The sequence below is a fragment of the Myripristis murdjan genome, chromosome 7 (genome assembly GCF_902150065.1).
Source record: "Myripristis murdjan chromosome 7, fMyrMur1.1, whole genome shotgun sequence".
NCBI classification, from domain to species: Eukaryota; Metazoa; Chordata; class Actinopteri; order Holocentriformes; family Holocentridae; genus Myripristis; species Myripristis murdjan.
The window spans coordinates 28,823,599-28,842,709 of NC_043986.1; the positions used below are offsets into that span (position 1 = coordinate 28,823,599).

General features: G+C 41.3%; 1 protein-coding gene across 1 annotated transcript; it reads left to right on the forward strand.

Moving 5' to 3' along the window:
* Positions 1 to 1,086: 1,086 nt before the first annotated feature.
* LOC115361877 (heat shock protein 30-like) lies at positions 1,087 to 1,834 on the forward strand. Its single transcript, XM_030055566.1, has one exon. The coding sequence runs from the start codon at positions 1,112 to 1,114 to the stop codon at positions 1,697 to 1,699; it is 588 nt and encodes a 195-aa protein (XP_029911426.1). The 5' UTR covers positions 1,087 to 1,111; the 3' UTR covers positions 1,700 to 1,834.
* The last annotated feature ends 17,277 nt before the right edge of the window (positions 1,835 to 19,111 follow it).

Genomic DNA, 19,111 nt, shown 5'->3' on the forward strand with positions numbered 1-19,111 from the left:
CTTTCAGCTGCATTTTATAGCATTTTAAGTTCAAAATTTCTTAAGCCATGCCCAAAAACTATTTTTTTCAGGGTCCAATCAGTATTATGAGATGTTAAATTAAGGGTTCCTAGTGGGTGGGCAGTATTTTAATGAAATGCACTGAAATGCCTTTAATTAGTCTTTTACATTTTGTAACTTGTCTTGGTCTGGGGTTCAGTAAATAACATATAGGCTGGTATGTGAAAGATATTAATGTATTGTATTGTTTAGTTTTTGTTTTGTTATAGGTTTTCTTAGATATCACAGTAATGGTAATTTTCTTTTTTTGTGTTTTTTTTTTTTTTAACTTTACATTTTTGCTCTGTATTATTGGTATCAGTATAATGGAATCTCTTTAGTTTTGTACTCACCTTTTATGTTGTGGAAAGGCATGTGTATCATCTCATTTCATAACCTAGGTAGCATTCATAACAGTGAGCTCCTTTTGTCTATTAGTTGCCCACAATGATGTTATTTTATATCATTGTATTAAAAGTAAAAGATGAAAAAAAAAGTTCAGAAAAAAGACTACTACATGTTGCAATAAAACAGCTTGGGAACTGAATTGTTTCTCTGTAGATTGTATGTATGCTTGGAAGTAATCAGTTCCTGCTTCTCTGTTTGGATCAGAATAAAAAAGTGAAATAACCTTTTAATTCTCAAAAGGTCAAAGTCTATTATGTGTTTGAAAATATACAAGCATTTCAATACGTGGCAGACCGAAGGAAGTTGAAACAGAAATACCACATTTGGAATTAAACTGAGTCAAAGGAAAGTTCCTGAAAACTCAGGACTGTTCCTTTAGTGTGGTGACGTCAGCAGCTCTGGGTAACAGCTCCACCTAGTGGAGAGATGAGGCACAGACTGGAAAGTTCCTGAAAACTCAGGACTGCTCCTTTAGTGCAGTGATGTCAGCAGCCTGGGGTAACAGTTCCACCCAGTGGAGATCTGTGGAAGTGACAGGAAAGTTCCTGAAAACACCAGAGCTCCTCCAGAGAGGATAGAAAAGCTGGGACTGTCCCACTGCTGAGGCAGAAAGCAACACAATACACACTGGGACAAGAGACTCCACACTGAAGACACACTGAAGATGCTGTGCTCACATGGACTGCAGGCTTCCCTCAGCCCCTTCATGCACCTCCACTGGCCTGTGCTCAGTCTGTGGCCAGAGGTGCAGCCTCTGCTCTACCAGCGACATCTGCTGCGCACAAACACACAGGAGCTGGAGGACAAAGTTCAACACAAGATCCTACAGGAGACGCAGCCCGTCCCCGCCTCTGTGGCCGTCCGGCCGGAGGAGCAGGCAGGGCCCTTTGTCCTGAGCCTGGACACTGAAGGCTTTTCCCCAGAGGAGCTGTGTGTCCAGCAGCTGGGCAGGAGGCTGACAGTCAGCGGGAAGTCAGAGAGGAAGCAGGAGGACGGGAAAGGCTCCTGCTCTTACACACTCCACCAGTTCAGGCGGGAGTTTGATCTGCCCCGACGGGTGAATCCTGAAGGCGTCAGCTGCTACCTGGCTGCAGACGGGACGCTGCACATCCAGGCTGCAGAAGCTTCGTGTGCTGAGGAGGCTGAGAGAGAGCTGCCTATCAAGAGGATCCAGGAGGAGAAAACACAGCAGAGTGTGTGTTCACACACAGACGGCAGCAGCACACAGGACACTGAGGACAAGACGCACTGATCTCATCCTGCTTGAGCACACTTGTATTCACTGGACTCTAAACACAAACTAATGATGACCACATGCTGCTGTGTGGATGTCATTTTGTAGAATCAATAAATGTACTAGAACCTGAAGCATTTTACAGCTGATTTTTTTTTTTTCCAATTTTGTTCACATTATTTTGTAAATAAAAACAAAATAAAACCTGAGAGAGCTTCTGTGTCTGTGTTCTCCTACAATTGTGATACTGTAAGCCTTTACTTGAAGTATCACTTCTCATATTATGACTGGCGTTTTTAAATTATGAACTATATCCTATTTCAACAATAAAATAACTAGTGGCCTGTAATATCACAGTTACATTTGTTGATCTGTTTCCATCACTACTTGTTTTAAACTGGTACTTCAAAATAAGAGGAGGATCAAATGGTGAACTGTAAGCCTAATCATGTCACCGCCCATAGAGTACAAAAGGTGTTGACATCACCTGCCACCAAAGGCCAGGTACGCTACGTTTCACCTTTAGAAACAGAAATTTGGGCATGGTGTTCTGTTACTCTTTAAGGACATCATTTTCTCCCAGTAATTCAGAATTGTTGTGTCTTCCTCACACCAGGAGGTGGCAGCAAAGCCTCATCAAATCAATCTCCCTCTAGCTGGGGCAGCTGCTTGCCCCTCACTTGGATGGGACAGGCCAGTCAATATATTTAAAAACAATAGGAAGCAACAATGACCCAAGAACAACAGTCTTCTTGGTGACAGCCATGGCCTCAGATGTGAGGATGAGGATCGTGAAGCTGACAGCATCACACCCAGCTGCAAATTGCATCAGTGCACATGGGAGGTCATTGTCTAATGGGGCCACATGTCTGTGTAAACAGAGAGGAGATGTGTACACCCTAATGCCACTGGACTGGGCGTGCTGCAGACCTCAGCTGTGCCTTGACCATTAATATCATAAAGCGAGTGTAGAAAAGTTGCATCTATGTCAATGTCCACTCTAAACAAGCTTCACTGACACAGCCATAAATGTTTGATTTGGAGAGGGTTTTATAAGTGAGAAACCTGAAGTTGCAGAATTTTCCTTGTTCCTTGTTATGTTTTTTCCCCAAAGACCATAGGCTCATGCAGGATTACCCCACTATGGTGTTTTATTCTCTATTCAGGGTGTGTAAAAGTGGGAGGTGCATGCTTGTGCTAATTAAAATAAAACATGATCATCTTGATAGCCCCAATGACATGAATGCACTTGCTTCCTGTTAGCCTGTTGTGTGTCTTACGGTGTTGTAAATGTATCACGCAGCATCGTGATGTTCTCCACGGTTCTGCTGTACTGCCTGGTGCACGGACGCACACTGAGGCTCTGTGCTACCTGAACCACTCATACCATAATTCCCCTAAGCACTCTGCATGGCAAAAAGCATTGCACACGAACCAGCAAACGCACAAAGCCTGGTTCTTGTGGAGATGCTCCAGAGCACCTTATGTAATTGAACATTTTCCACTGTAATGTCACTGGGAGGCCAGTGCGAACCGTTGAAAATAAATCAGCGGCACTGGACAACTTCTCCAACTCCAGCGTTTGTCATTCCTGTGCAGCTGAGCTTTGTTCAAACCCACAAGACCTTTATTCTAAACTCTAGTGGAGATCCCGAAGTTTCCAAAGATACCAAACATGTCTTGCTAAATGTGTGTAAAATGATGCACAAGACTTTGAGATATTATTTTTTTTAAATAAAATATAAAACTGCATCTTTGGTTTGAATATTTCACTCAATATAACTGTGGGGGGGAGGGGGGGGGGGGGGGGGGGGGATCAAAATTTAATAGGCTAACTTTTATGATGCAGGTAATGTTCTGTGTTTTCTATTGTGTCTGGACTAAAATTTAGTGCTGTCACTATAACTCCAGCACTTTTGCACAGCCTTGTGCTTGGAAAATGTCTCACACGAGTCCCACACACTCCAGGTTTTGGAGGCTGCGTCACTGTTCAGCCACAGGAATGCTGCTCCATCCAGACCCATGATTCGTGTCCTGCGTCTTAATCTCCTCAGTCTTTCATCGTCATGGACGCCAAACACACTGACGGACACTCAGTGAATAAAGAAACACAAATTATGTTAAAATCATCAAATGTACAAACGTTTTAGTGGATTTACCATATCAGTGATTGCAGTAATGCTGCTTTTGATTTCCACACATAATCTGTGCCTGGCCGTCATGTCACAGGGTTATCAGCTGAATTTAATTTCCTGTCACTGGTTCTGTTCCCTCTGAGTGTGTTTTGACCATACAAGTGTATGAATAGCATCTCATCACACAGTTATGACACGTGCCATCATCACCCACATCCAAGTGACTGGCTTCTCTTTGCTTCCTCTTTCATTGTGCCTGTTTTGCCCAAACTTTAACCGGCGTCTCCGCAGCAACCACCTCGCTTCTGTTTTTCTGAGTCCTTTTGAATGGTAAGGTGTGTGTGTGTATGTGCCAAAACTCAAAAAATGTGTGTGTCTGTGTGTCATTAAGAGTAAATGTGGAGGAGGAGGCCAAGAGGGTGAATAAAATAGCAGCAGAAGAGTCTTTCACTTCTTAACAGATTTTCCCTGCCGGTCACCGCAACCAAAACTCTTAGTAACTCCCAAACAGTTCAATCATTGTTTTGACAACAGGAACTCCCCCTCACATTCCAGCGGTAGCCACTGGACTTTCACTGCTGTAGACTGTGCAATAAAATGTCAGTTTGATAGGGCTTCCACACATTTAACACCCGGGCATTTTTGCTTGACGTGGCATATTGTTTAGTGTTGATATGGAGTTTTATCATGGCCGGTAGCCTCGCATTGAATTTTCTGTCTGGCAGAAGCAAACAGTGTGGAGCTTTTCTTTCATCAGGGGCCAAAATGAAAAACGGGAAGCAAACTTGACAGCTGCCGGATAAGGTTGCCGTTGTCACTGCCATGGAAATACATCATTTGCCCGACTCAAATCAGGACAGTCACATGTACAGTACAGTAGTTCCCATTCGTTTCTGGCCGTTGCCATGGCAAAGCACAATCAGACCACAGACTTTGTAAGACTTCCTAGCTGGTGCCAGACAGGAAATATGCTTTTTATTCTTGGATTTTTCACTCTGTGTATGTGCGTATGTGTGTGTGTGTGAAAGAGAGAGAGAGAGCTCTGACACTCACAGACAAGAGGATGGGGGTGTTTAATTCCTAATACATATGTTTCAGCCGAGAGTGTGTTTCAGTGTGATTTGTACCAGACGGCTCCGTTCGGCTCGACTGCTCTCTAAACATTTGGTCTGGTCCCGCTTCCATGACTGTCTTTGGGCCATATATGCGTGTGTGTTTGTTGCCATGTTTAGAGCCTCTCATGTCGAAATGATGATTTCGCTTGCACAGCCGTCATTAAGAAGTTAAAACCAAACGCTGGCTCTTTTTCTGTCACATCAAAAAGAAGGGAGGCACTTAAGATAATTGGCAAAATGCTGTCTGAACACTGTGTTTTTTTTCTTCTTTGTACATATCTATATGTGTACATACTGGGTCCATGTGTAAGTGAAAGCCACAGCCCATGCGGAGGCTTACATACACATCCATAGCTGGGCAGCCGTGTGTGGTGCAGTGTTTATATCTGTCTAAAGTGGATAATTGATTACAGAGATGCTCCGTCTTCTGTGGTTATCTCTCATCTGCTGCTAGGCTGTCCAACCCGAGACACATGGAGCCTGTTCTTGGAGAGAAGATGGCATACACATAAATTATTGTGTATGAATAGAGTGTGTGTGTGTGTGTGTGTGTGTGTGTGTATGTGTGTGTGTGTGTGTGTGTGTGTGTGCTTCTTCTGTGGAAAATTTCCCAAACTGGTTCTGACTTTGTCATTTGCTCCCCAGCGATCTTCTGTTTTTCATTTATAAAATCAGGCAGCAGCCTGATGTGATATATTAAGATTCTAGAAATCTTGTCGAGGCCAAGCTGTTTTCTAGAGCAAACCGGCCTTGCAGAAGATGATCCAATTACAGAGCTGCCGCGTTCTGGAGGTGAAAAGCCTCAGTCGCCACCTGCCAGAGGACTTCCTCCCTGACATCTTTCAGCTGCAGCTCATGGTTCGGTTTATAACAGGCCCACTGAGTGCAAATCCACACCTTGTCTTGTGTTTACATTCACATATAACACCTGCACAATGACCAACAATGTGCCTGAGCCAATGGTAATGCCCACAAAACAGTAATAAAATACTGAGGACATTTAAGGGTTGTGTAAATGTCAAGGTGATGATGGTCTTTTATGGAGCAGGAGCTGTCTTTCCACATTTTCAGCTCCTGTCAGTGCATTTTAATCTAGGTACTCTAAACATGTATACTACTATTAATAGTAGCAGTAATCATCATCATCATCATCATCATCACTATCACAACAATATCAGCAGTAATAGAAAATAACCTTAAAACTAAAAAAAAAAGGATTTTCTTATATTATTGCAATAATTTGATCACTCACTCTGTAGCTCTATGTTGAGTGCTTCTTATAACCCTAAAATTAAAAAAAAAAAAACAAAAAACAAAACATAAAATAAATAAATACTTAACTGACTAACTAACTAAATAAATGCAATTGTTTTTTCTGGTCCAATCTCAAACTTTTCTTGCATGGATACCAGCAGTAATTCTCAAAACAACAATAACAGAAAAAAAAAAAAGAAAGAAAGAAAAAAAGAAAAAAAACATCTGTCTCTTCTCCTATAGATTCAATTTCATCCCTATTTCAATGGGAAAAAAATCCATAAGTTTCTCAAACACACTAATCAAATGTGAAAATACTGTATTTTTGTTTTCTTTTTTTGATATATTAAAGTGATCTGTAATCACAACTGCAAAGATAAATGGAACAAGAGGCAGACCAAAGTAAAAACAGAAAAAGAACATGAAACAAAAAAGAACATAAAAGCCAGGAATTGGGTCAAAAATAAGTGAGTTTTAAGAATTTATTTGAAGGAGGCCAGTTTGCTGTTCCAAAGGAAAAGTAAAAGCATCGGGAACTGCCAGAGAGGCCTTGGCTGGCTGCTGACGGGGTCGTGCGAGGATAAAAAGGATAACAACTGAACCTTGAATCTGACTCTGAAAAAACAAACAGGTAACCAACCTGAGATGGGAATGATATGTTCATGCTTCCCTTGTGCAAATTTAAAAACATGACTGCTATGTTGTTGTTGTTTTTTTTTTTTTTTTTTTTTTTAATTCAGTTTTAATTCAGTTTCTGTTTTAATTCAGAGGCTGCACATGATACTGTGAAGTGTGTGCATGACAAAGAAAAAGAAAAAGAAAAAGAAAAAGAAAGAAAAAGAAAATGGGAGAACTCCATCTTCTGCTTCCAATAAACGTTATGAAAATCTAATTTCGACATCTGCTGATATGACACTATAAACAGACTTTCAAATCTCTGCTAGCACAGCCTGCTTGTGTAATTCTACATTGGCAGCAGTGCAGATGTTAAAATATGATTACAGAACAGTCTATTCAGAGAAGGTACGTCTGTTATTCTTTTGTTGAGGTATTTACTACCATAAATTTTTACATTTACAAACTCGAAGTCAGTAATTGCTCTGTAACAGCCAGAACGATTGGAGTGCACTGAAGGCCTCGCCAGGCAACACATCTAGTGCTGGCAGCAGATGCCAGCGCAATTATCTGCCTGTGGGGCAAAACATGGCTCGATTTGAGTCGGACTGGCTGTGCGGTTGCTGGCAGAATCAGTTATTAGATTCCTCATCGTGGAGAGCTTCAGAAAGGCTCCTGGCTCAGTGTGAAATGAAGGGCTTTCAGACTCACCAGACCACACCACCTCCCTCTGGGCAGCGCCGGCGTGAAAGAAGCGCATTGTCCGTAGCATTTTACATGCAGGACAAATGAATCGACCAGAATTTTGTCCCCAAAGTTTTATTGAATGAAGTGCTGTTTGAGTTTCGGAAGCACACAGCTTGATCATTGTGTCATTTGATTTAGAGGAGTCAAGCTGAAATAAACACAATTAATCTCATCCCTGCAAGGCTGTTAATGCCATGCTTGTTATCAGCTGAGAAAACTTCATGGACTGATTGCAGAATTTGCACACGTGCATGCATGTAAGTGCCCTTATGTGTGTGTGTGTGTGTGTGTGTGTGTGTGTGTACCAAGTTGCAAAGTAATGAGTAACACTAATCAATTTACTTTTTTGCAGCAATGATTAATGTGTTAGTTCGATGAATTTAGAAACAAATCATTCGCTACTTTTGGAAACATTTCTGTCCTTACCTTTATATTTAAATCTGTGAAGTCAAGAAGAAAAGCTGGTGTGGCATGGCTACATGACACATTGGCACTGACTTGGTGGCCTGCTGACTTGTTGGTTTAGCTACTGACAGCCCGCAAAATGGAAGAAGATGTTAGCTGGAAATGTTGTGTCAGTGTCGGCCATGCTGCTGCTGTGTTGTTGTTGTGCCTGATGCCTGCTGGAACCGGAAATGGGTTCCATGCGGCAACTTGCACTTTGTAAGCTATGAGAGTTTTGTGCGTTTTCTAAGAATACATGGATTCCACGCACATAATCTAATTTCAGACTGACTGGCAATTTAAAACTACTCTAAAAAGTTACTTTTAATAAAGAGTAAAGTAACTACTTACTTTGAAGGAGCAGTAACTTGGCAAAATCTCAAAAACAGGGGTGCGCAGATGCATCATTGTGTTGTTTAAAACGCATGTGTGCTCAGTGAGGTCATACCTGCAGCTGAACGCCATTCTTTACAGACAGGATTATTTGCAGTAGCATCACCATGTGAATCCCCACAAAAGGTAGTCCTGTCAGCATTACATAAGACAAGCAGACACAGAGCGTGATTAAGCGAAACTCTGTCCTCTCACACTGAAATGGCAAACAAACCCACGATGAGTTATCACCATGTAAGAATGACAGATAAAGAGGCCCTAAGCAGTCTGGCAGTGATGAAAAGTCAGCCTATTAAAATGCATGAAAGTGAGTTAATGCAAGTCCTGATAGGATCACTGGCAAAAGGTTTAAAGCAAAACTGAACTTTGGCAAAGTGGTGGGATATGTAAGTCCACATGGGGGTGAAATCTCCTCATTAGCTGCTCTGTGCTCCATGGGGCTGATAATCCACAATACAGTATCTCTGTCTCTCCATTCACTGCTATAGCAAAACAGCTCCAAAAATAACACTTCTGGCACATATAAATCAAACCAACATTATAGTATTATATAAAAAAAACAACAAGTCCCGGTATCCATTTTTGAGGAAATTAAATGTCTCTTCTTTTGTTAATTTCCTATTTGAATTGGAAAGTAGATCCGGCAGGTAGCATCTGCAAGTAACTTCAGCATATTATCCTTGCACCAAGAAAAAACAAACTAATAATATTCTCACAAATAGTTTTAAAGACATGAAAAAAAAAGGGTACCGGGACTTGTTATTCTTTATATTGGCATAATTGGCTTTGATTGTGTTTTTATACATTTTATAATTGTCATTTCGGGAGCTGTTTTGCCACACTAATTCATTTTTGTGGATTAGCAAGCTAGGGCAGCACAGAACAACTAATGAGGATGTTTCACCACCATGTGGTCTCATACAACAGCCAGGTAAATACGCAAATATGATTTATTGTTGTTGTTGTTTACTGTGTCTCCCATAGCATCCACCATAATGCTGACTGTAGCTTTGGCACGGCTCCCTGCAGAGATAGGGCCTGATTACTTGTCATTCCACTCCATCTGAAACAACTCAAGGGAAAGACTTACCATGGCAGTAAATCATCATAATTAACAACTTGCAGAATTGCATCCTGCCTTATCTGAACTCTCTCAAACTCTTACCCTTGCTTCCCCCCCTTTTTTTCTCTTGTCTATCTTTCACTCCCCACCAGTTTCTCTGCGTTTTTTTTTTTTCATGGCGCTTGGCAAGCAAACAGGCCTCATGAGATTTTCCAGAGGTCTGCCTCACGGAAATGTCGTTCTCTGCCTGAGTAGTGAGAAAAGACAAGAATCCGAGAGAGAGGAAGAATCTGACACCCTATTTATAGCCTTGCATTTATTTATCCTCAATTTAAGTCTAATGCCGGTCGTTCCTGACAAGCCTAGGAAAACTCCATGACGGAATCATAAACCAGACAAAACATTCTCACTCTTATCCGCGGGGTTTTACTTCAAAGTGGTAATTTTAGGGCCTCTCATGCAACACACCTTTATAGGAGATGAGGCAGTTGCCAAATTCGTGGATTATGATTACGTCACCTGGGGCCACACAGAGACGATGTGAACTCTCGGTTAAGGGGATCATGGGATCATGGCATCCTGGTGGGGTAATTATTTTAATTGGGGTGAGGTTTTGTTGTACTTCAACTGACATCATCTTTCTGGAAACACTCCCTAAATATTATGATTATTATTTCATTAAATTTCAAAGTAATGCGTTGTTTCTTTAAAATTCCATAGGTATGATTTCAGACAATCTCGAAAACCTGTGTGCCTTCTTTCAGGTGATATATAACATTCACAAATTCTTCATCTCGCCACGAGACAGTGAGATCCATCTGCCTTTGCTCGCTGCATCCCTCATTTGGTTTACATACCGCAGCTTTGGCTCTCTGCTGTTATGCCTGCAGACAGAAGATAGAGATCACCTTATCACTATTTTCCAGCATAATCCTGTTCTCAGTCTCCAGATTACTCTGAGATTAAGTGGATTGAGACAGGATGAGGTCACCTGAGATTGTGCACAGCTTAGGTTTAGACAAACATCCATTTGTCTCCACAGTTCATGAGATTAGACAAAGCTGTTTTTACCAGTTCAGGGATTTCAGTGGTTTCCAGTTAGGAGTAGTTGGTTTGAGTGAAATATTTTTAAGAGAATCCTATGCTGTAATTCAGATGAATAAAATCTCTGACTGTGTTTTTCATCTTTGCAAAAGAGAGGCCTTGTCAGCGCACACTTGGCTATGTCTTGTGGTTATGTTGATATATCTTTTTGGAAGTCATACAGGTTAGATAAATGATCTTACACTCTGCAAAATACAAGTCAACTAGTCAACAAGACCTCAACTAGTCAGTTGTCAGACATAAATATGCAGCTGAAGACACAGCATTTTTTTCCTCAGTTTTTTTTTTTTTTTATTATTATTATTTTATTAAAGGATCACAGCAGTGATTTTGCATGTTTAGTGTAATATCTACAAAACACACATACTTCACATTTCACTTAATCTTTTCCCTTTTATCCAGCCATTGGTTCCCATTCACCCCACTGTGATATGAAAATGAACTTTCAGAGACTTCAAACTTTCCTCACAGCAGTATTCAATCACCATAATAAAGTTGATCACATTAGTTTTCCTAAAAGCAGCAGCAGGCCTCTGTGTGGAAAGTAGTCCCCAGGGAAACTTTCCTTTCACACAACCAATTATCATTTCCATGGTTTATGAATGTTGCTGACTTTGTTGGCCACAGAAGCCAAACATTGTAAAATGTTTCAACCAAATATTCACATTTAAAAATCAATTGATATTTATTATATATTGTGAAATCTTTAGTACCCCCACATGATTTGCAAAATGATGTGTTACAGTGTAAAATGTGGGTAAATTGTAGTGCACAGGCCAAACATTAAAAAAAAAACAAAACACTGCTGTGGTCTTTTAAGGGTAAAATGCAATGACAGCCAGGTTGAAAAGGCTGAAATGGGTCAGGGACTTTGTCTGTGTGCATTGAACCGGGATGCTGAAGTGTCAGTGTCGTCATGTCAGCAGAAGGGTCATGTTTTGGGTCAACAGCGAACCAGATGAGATGTTATTCCTTTCGCATGCTGTCATAGCAGGAACGCCTCTTCTCCTCGCTCTTATAAGGAAGGTCTAATTTACAACGGGGGGACGATGAGGAACTGTGGGTATGCACGAGGAATGAGGTGAGCGAGCTCCGCAGAGACAAACCAGATTAGGTGAAGTCAAACCAGAAAGCTTTAGGGGTCAACTTAGAAGGTTCTCAAACCCACATGCTTCTCAAATGAGATCACTCTGGGAGTCTCCCTTACATAGCCTGAACTCTCTCCGTGTCCCACTCAGACCCGCACACTTGGCCCTTCGTCAAAGACCACGAGACGAAAAGATCAGAACATGCGCGAGCCTGTTTATGTAAGAACTAGTCATCTGAACCAAGAGGAACGTTTCGAAGCTGATGCTCTTCAACCTGCTTTGTACAAACTGTCTCCTATCATCCGACCTCTCTCTTTTGCTTTCTTTTGATGTTGTTCGTCACCAGATCGACTGGTTGTTTATACAGCATGATTAAGACGAGATACTGATCAGGGGGGAGACCGGCGCCTGATGTTGGACGTTACCTTGGCCAACCTGGGGCCTGTTACTGCAATGTCTAGCTGCCACATCAAGGCCGCAGATGTTTGCCAGAACAGATAAATAGATTCATTTTTACAGTTCTTTTCTCACATCCCGGCACTGTATCAGGTGGAACTGTTAATAATTACATGACCGCTCATCATTTTCACCTACTTTCAAAGGTCGCTGGATCCCATGCACACAGGCACGAACCTCCCTCATTTGTCATAACTCTTTACAAGGCTTCTGTGTTGACCTTCAGCAGCATTTTGCAACAGTCCCAACCCGTGTGGGTGAGAGATAGAGGCTTGATTCCCAGTAGCAGCGAGCAGAGAAAGGCCTTTTTTGGTCATATCAGAGGAATGGGAGGCCAAATAAGCCAGCTGCTGGGAAGAACACTGTAGACTCAGCAGTAAGCTGCATTACTGCTGCTTGACCTACGACTGGCAATATTCATTGGCACGCACTGGCTGTCCTGAGAGTGGCTGTTTTGGAGATTCTGATCAAGGAAATAGTTCAGCTCCAAATGACTAGATTAAGATTTATAAAGACGTTGAATTTTTTCCCAGGGGCAGGACACTTTAAGAATTTCATTTGTTTTCTTTTGTCTTGTATAACATGTAATAATGAGCAAACACAGTGAAATAGATAGGACCACACTACTGGGGGTTTCTGGAGCTTGACAGACACAAGGGGGAGTGCTAATATTTGCCTGTGGAAAATAGCTGTCAGGGTTTCTGGCATTTGTTTTTAGAGCATCTTTGCCTATGTTAATTACTGCCAGAAAACAAATGCAGCACAGCGTGCTGCTTTGTAGCACTTATTGAAAACCCTCAGCACAATCTGTGTAGCCCTTGTAGAAGGAAAGACTGGACTATGGTGCTTCCTGTCTCTTAGTCACTGGTAAAAGCAGCTCCCTATGGAACAGGAGTTCCCCCCCGGAGAGGATGTGTTAGAGAATGCGGGTGAGGGTGGACGTGCACCATAAGATTTTAGTAAGATTTAATCACACCTAGGTAATCCAGGAGAAATTCCACCGATCTGAAATACACCACCACGTTGTACTTTGGTGAGATTTTAATCTATATCTTAGAATTTGTGAGGGATAGAAACTTTAATTATTGGTAGCGGTCGTTACAGAGCAGAAATCCTTCAGTGTGTGTATGTCCCCTTTACTTCAGGAGTTAAGCATCTGTTCTGCATGACTGGTGTGCAGGGGACTGTGACAGTGTTGCCACACCCTGCGCTTTGGGAGGGTTGAGAGGTGTTGGTGTGATGACTGACACCGGCTTACCTCTGTTAATACTGTAGATGGACCGACGTGTATAATTGGATATAAACATAGACACCTACAGGCATTAGGGCTCTCACACACCCACACACAGTTCAGTTCAGTTCACACAAATGTTTGTATTGCATTACAATACAATATTATATGATGTAATATAGTACAAAGCAATATGACATAATACGATAAGATGTGGTGTGATATGATAAATTATCACATAATATGAGACGACACGCCACAATATGGCAAAATACAACACAACACAATACGACACAACATGATACAATATGATACGATACTATACAACATGACAGGACACAATACAATACAGTGCGATACCACTCAATGCAATACAACATGACACGATACAATACTACACAGTACAACACAATATAATGTGATATGAAAGAATATGATGCAATATTACTCAGTATGAAACAATATGATACACAATATGTTCCATTACATTATCACACAATGCAATACAATTATTAAACGGAATTTGCACTGGAGGTTTATAAAAGTTAAAACATCATGCCGAGCACTTAACGTGACAGTCTGAAAAACCTATAGTTAATGAACAAGAGATTAGTGTAAAAACAGCTAAAGAAAAAAACAAGCAAACATATTAGTAATCAGAATTTGTCAGGAACTAACAGTCAGATCTGGACAAATAAACAGCGATGATGGATTGGTTTTTGTGACATTTCTCAATAAACAACAGCATGTAAAACACATCATCAGGTCAGAATAAGGAGTAAGCAACTCTTGCACAATTCAAAAAGCATCACTCAGGCATATGATTTCTCTCATCACAAAACAATCCCAATAGTCATTATTTATCACATGTTTACCATACCCCTTGTCAGTTTCTTCCTGTGCATGGTGCCATGGCAACAGAGTAAACACACTGTAACAGGATCTCTGAATGACCTGACCTTTGAACCACAATTGCGCAACTACCAGCCAGTAAGATGAATTGACGCTCTTTTCCTCACAGTGTCTGAGTGGATTCTCTCAGTACACACCCAAAACATGTCTGGTAAACACTGATGATGGGCGAGCGCCCTATAGCGCCCGTCTTCTTAAAGAACATATAGTCAAATAAAAAGTCCAGAGCAAATATCTTAAATGCGTCTCCATTGAAAAGGACGCTTACAGAAGATTTTTCACAGTGTCCTAAAGAGAAAGCTCCTTTCACAAGGAACAAAAAACAGCAGGAGCCACTCTTATTTTTTCAGGGTGGGACACGGTGGCCAAACCCACTTTCTAATCTCTCTTCACCACCAACAGCAAACCAAAACCCCATAATTTGCGCGCTATTCTATATCATACCAGTGACGGCTTAGCGTGCTCACATGAGAACGGACTTATTTTTGACAGACAGCAGCAGATTTATTAAACAAGCGTGCAAAGTCTTGCAGAGAAATTAGAAGAACGCAGTCTCACCCTGGGAGCCAGACTGATGTAAATAAACAAAAACAGTGGCGTATTGTTGTTATGTGACATACAGAGCCATGACTCATCCTGAGTCCCAACAAATTTCAGTGACACTGGTCTGTAAAATTCCTCTGTTAAACCCCCCCTTATAAATGGGTTTTACCATTAACTTCGAGCCTGCTTCCCAGAGTCCCACGTCATTCTCACTCTCTGCCTCATTTACTCTGCTTCATGTTCCACACGGACAAACAGGAACCAAGCTTTGTCAAGATTATGTTGCATGGGCCTTTTGTGTCTGAGCAAAGGGCAGTGAAATGAACTCTGCAGGTATGCGTGTGTGTGCGTGTGTGCGTGTTTTTTTCCCCTTCCTGGGCATGCTGTTGTGATTGAGGGCCATTCCAACCTGTGGGCTCACCCTTCCTGTGTTGGAATTCCTCTCGTCAAAAGATTTCCCCTGCATGGTCTGTATAATTAGCACTGCCTCTCAAACAGCATCCTGTGCTGAGTGGATTATCAGGCCTTAAATAATGAGAGCTAATAAAGAAAAACGGAAAAGTCCTTGTACAGAATGTCATGGCCATCATGGAGAAAAAAACCTCACTTTGTGGAGGTTTTCATTTTTTTCTTTCATGAACTGAAAGTTTATAGAGTCCTTTATTTACTGAGTGAAGCCAGAGACATATTACAACATTGGATTTACAGTCTTTGCTTTCGCTTGCACAGTTGCACAGGACTCACTAGGATTCCAACGTTTTGGGCAAAACAGCCTTTTTCCAACTTACCCAGACTGAGACAAAATATTCAATACCAGTTTCCCTGATGCCCAGTGGTTTGGTTCCTATGGGTAGCATTTCATGTTAGCTTAGCATAAAGACTTGAAGTCTATGGGAGTCATTAGCCTAGCTCTGTCAAAATCAAAAAATAAGCCTTACAGCAACTCTAAAGCTGTGTTATTTACACTGTGTATCGTGTATTTGAAATGCATATCTTTAGTGCTGTAAGATTTATTTTTTGACTTTGACAAAGCTAGACTAAAGCATGAAGACTTCAAGTCTTTATGCTAAATAACATGCAGTGCTACCCGTAGGAACCGAACCAGTGGACGAACGGAGGTGAAAATGGTGTTGAACATCTTGTCTCAGTCTGGGTAAGTTGGAAAAGGAGTATTTTGTCTAAAACGCTGAAGTATTCCTTTAAGAGAAAATCAAACATGCTTGATTTTTTCGAGTCCCAGGGACATGGTCTGAAATACAGTATATGCAGTACCTGAGAGAAGGTAATCAATATAAAAATCTCCAGAATCGTCTTATTTGATCCTCACATCTCCAAAAGGTCTATTCTTAGCCTCATCCCACAGCAGAAAGCCAGCAGCCAGAAAGAGAGAAGTGATTTTTGATACTTTTGACACTTTCTGAGGCTTAAGAAAAGAATACAGAAAGGACAGTGCAATCCTGCATCCTGCTGAACAAAAACTGAGCTGTTTGTTTTCTAAAGAGGTCATCCGTGAGTTAATGTAATCTCATTCGGATGGCTGTTTAAGTCTTTTTCCTCAAAGTTAAATGTCCTTTCATGTCTCCAGCTTGTTCAGACTGTAGCTGCTGGTGCCAAACAAATCATTGGTTAGATTTCGTGTAGATTTTTTAAGATTGAACTCGTTCTTCAAGGTTCAGTTAGGTCTGGCTACCAGCCACGCTGCAGCCCTCTTGAGCTAGCGTGCAGCCTGAGATCCTCAGGCCTTCCTAACCAACCAGCAGCCTGCAGAGTGAAAACGAAATGTGGCTCTGCCTTAACCGACTGAGCCACAAGGCCACAGGATATCTAGTTCAATGTTTTTGGATTGGGCTATTTTCTCATTTGCTGTAATCTGTCTTTATTTCCTTCTTTTTTATTTCCTGATGACAAAATGACCTCGCAGATTATAAGAGTGAGGCTTCTATTGTGTTTCAGGACGGGGAATTCTATCTGGTACATGCTATCTTTAAACCCTCTATGTATCATACCTGCAGTGTGTGGATGTGTGTTGCATAGCCATGTGGGCTTGGCCTTGCTGTGCATGACACTTGAATAGAAGTGAATTTAGTTCCATATCTCCAAACCTTCCCAAATTTACCTTGGAACAAGGCAACATTGTGCCAGTTAGAGTTTTAATCATTTATCCTCTGTGCTGGAATTTGAGTTAGTTACTCATTTGAAGAGCGTCAAGGTTACTGGAGCTGTTTTGGATAATGAGTTTCAAGTGGAAGTGAATGAATAAAAGATCCTTTGTCTGAAAGAAAATGAGAAAAATCTGCTGCCCTGCTGTTTGGTGAAAAATTTGCATGATCTTTATCCTGTGCTCTAAAGCAGTTAAAGTTGGATTCATGGAACTCGCTGAACTTAACTTTTGAACATGATACTCTTGCTGCAAGTAATGTCAGGTTCGGCTCATGCACACCAGAGAGCTGCTCCGTATTTTTAGCAGAGCGTAAGGGGTAATCATCTCAGTCTTTTGGGTGTATGGCTTCTGACTCTCTGGTCTCCGAGTGGTTGGAGTTTCCATGGAGACCAGACGAGTGACTCACACATGTCAGGTTCAGCCAAGTCAGCTCCTCAGAGCAGGAGCTCAGCCTTGGATTTCCAGCTCTGTGCCCACGCAACAGGAATGGAAAATGAAAATCAGGAGAGAGAACCATGGCTGGACGGTGGCCCGGTGCCCAGTTCTGATCTTACTTAATTTCCCCCTGCCTCCTTCTCATCCCTCATGTTTTGTCTCTCGTTATATCTCTCTCTTTCACTTTCTTTATTTCACCCATTCTTAATGTCACCCTCTCTTTTCTCTCACCTCTCCTCCTCTTTCTGCCTTCACACTCCTGCCAAGTTTGCACATTGGCGGCTCCAGATGGAAACCAGAGGTAATTGAAAAATTTGATTTTCAGTAGCGAGAAATCCTACAAGGTGATGTCAGTAAACTGCACGCTTATTTTCACCAACCCGACTGGCCTGTGATGCTTTTCACCAGGGGCTTTCAAAGTGGAGTCCTTAAGGATCTTCCAGGGGGTCCTCAGCGAAACAAGGAATAGTTTAATCTCACATTAATTTAAATGCTTGTGAAAGGCATCCTAATGCAGCCACAACACAATAATTATATTATTTTATTACATTACCATTATAGTATTATTTATACATAGGAAATCTGACAATAATCATATTATTTTATTATATTAGTGAAGTTAACATTGATCCAGCATCACTGATGCTGATCTGATTTTCTGGAAATATTTAGTATTTTTAAATTAATGTTTTCCTATGTTATTTATTTATTTATTTGTTTGTTTTTTTGTTTGTTTGTTTATTTATTTACATATAATTTATTTATAATTTGTAATTCATATTGTATTTTTCTAATTTCTAATCACACTTTTCCCCTGATTTTTGAAAGAAATCAGGTAAATTTGCTCAGGTGTTAAAGGTTAATTCACCAGGATTTGCAATGACACGAAATTATGTATGAGTGATTATTATAACATGATATGCAAATGTGAACAATTTCATAATGAACACAACCTAAAATCTTTTCAAATCAGGGTCCTGAGGGCAAAAGTACTTCAAGTGGGGCGTCCACAGCTTAATAGGAGTCAATTAGGGGGCTCAGAAGATGGAAAAGTTTGAAACCCCTGGAAACAAGAGACATAGCATGTAACCTCGATGAGTCCAACTTACTCACAGTTTGGAATTTGGTTTGTCACTTCTGGTGGAGAGGTGAGCATGCCTGACACAATTAAATGAATGTAGAGAGTCTTGGCTACAAAAAAGGGCTGATCTCCTCTGCTGCAGCCACACATTGTGATATGCAATTTTACATGGAAACTTTGCCAGCTGCTGTGCAAGTAACCCATTTCCCCATCCTTCCTTTTTCCTATGCATTTCTTATATTTGCTCTTTTTCCTCCTCTGAGAATTTAGTCCACTCCTCTGTCTTTCCCTCCTCACATTCCCTCATTCTCCTCGCCCTTGCACCTCTCCACGCCACAAAAAACACACACACACACACCCTGCCTCTCCTTTCTCCCACTGGGAGGGGGCCCAGTGAATTTGGAGCATCGGATGACTAAGCGACTCACACCCGACACACCCAACAGATGTGTGTGGTAGAGGGGAAAGAGGATGTAGGGAGTGTTTGTGTGTACGTGTGGGACAAAGAGAGAGAGAGAAGGGTTTTTTGGAAGAAAAAAGGAAGAAAGACAGATGATAGAGTCATTGTTACACTTCAGGCCTCTGACCTAGTATGAATAACTCCTGAACAATTTAGAGAAATTTCTGAATGGATTCCTAATTTTCGTCGGAAG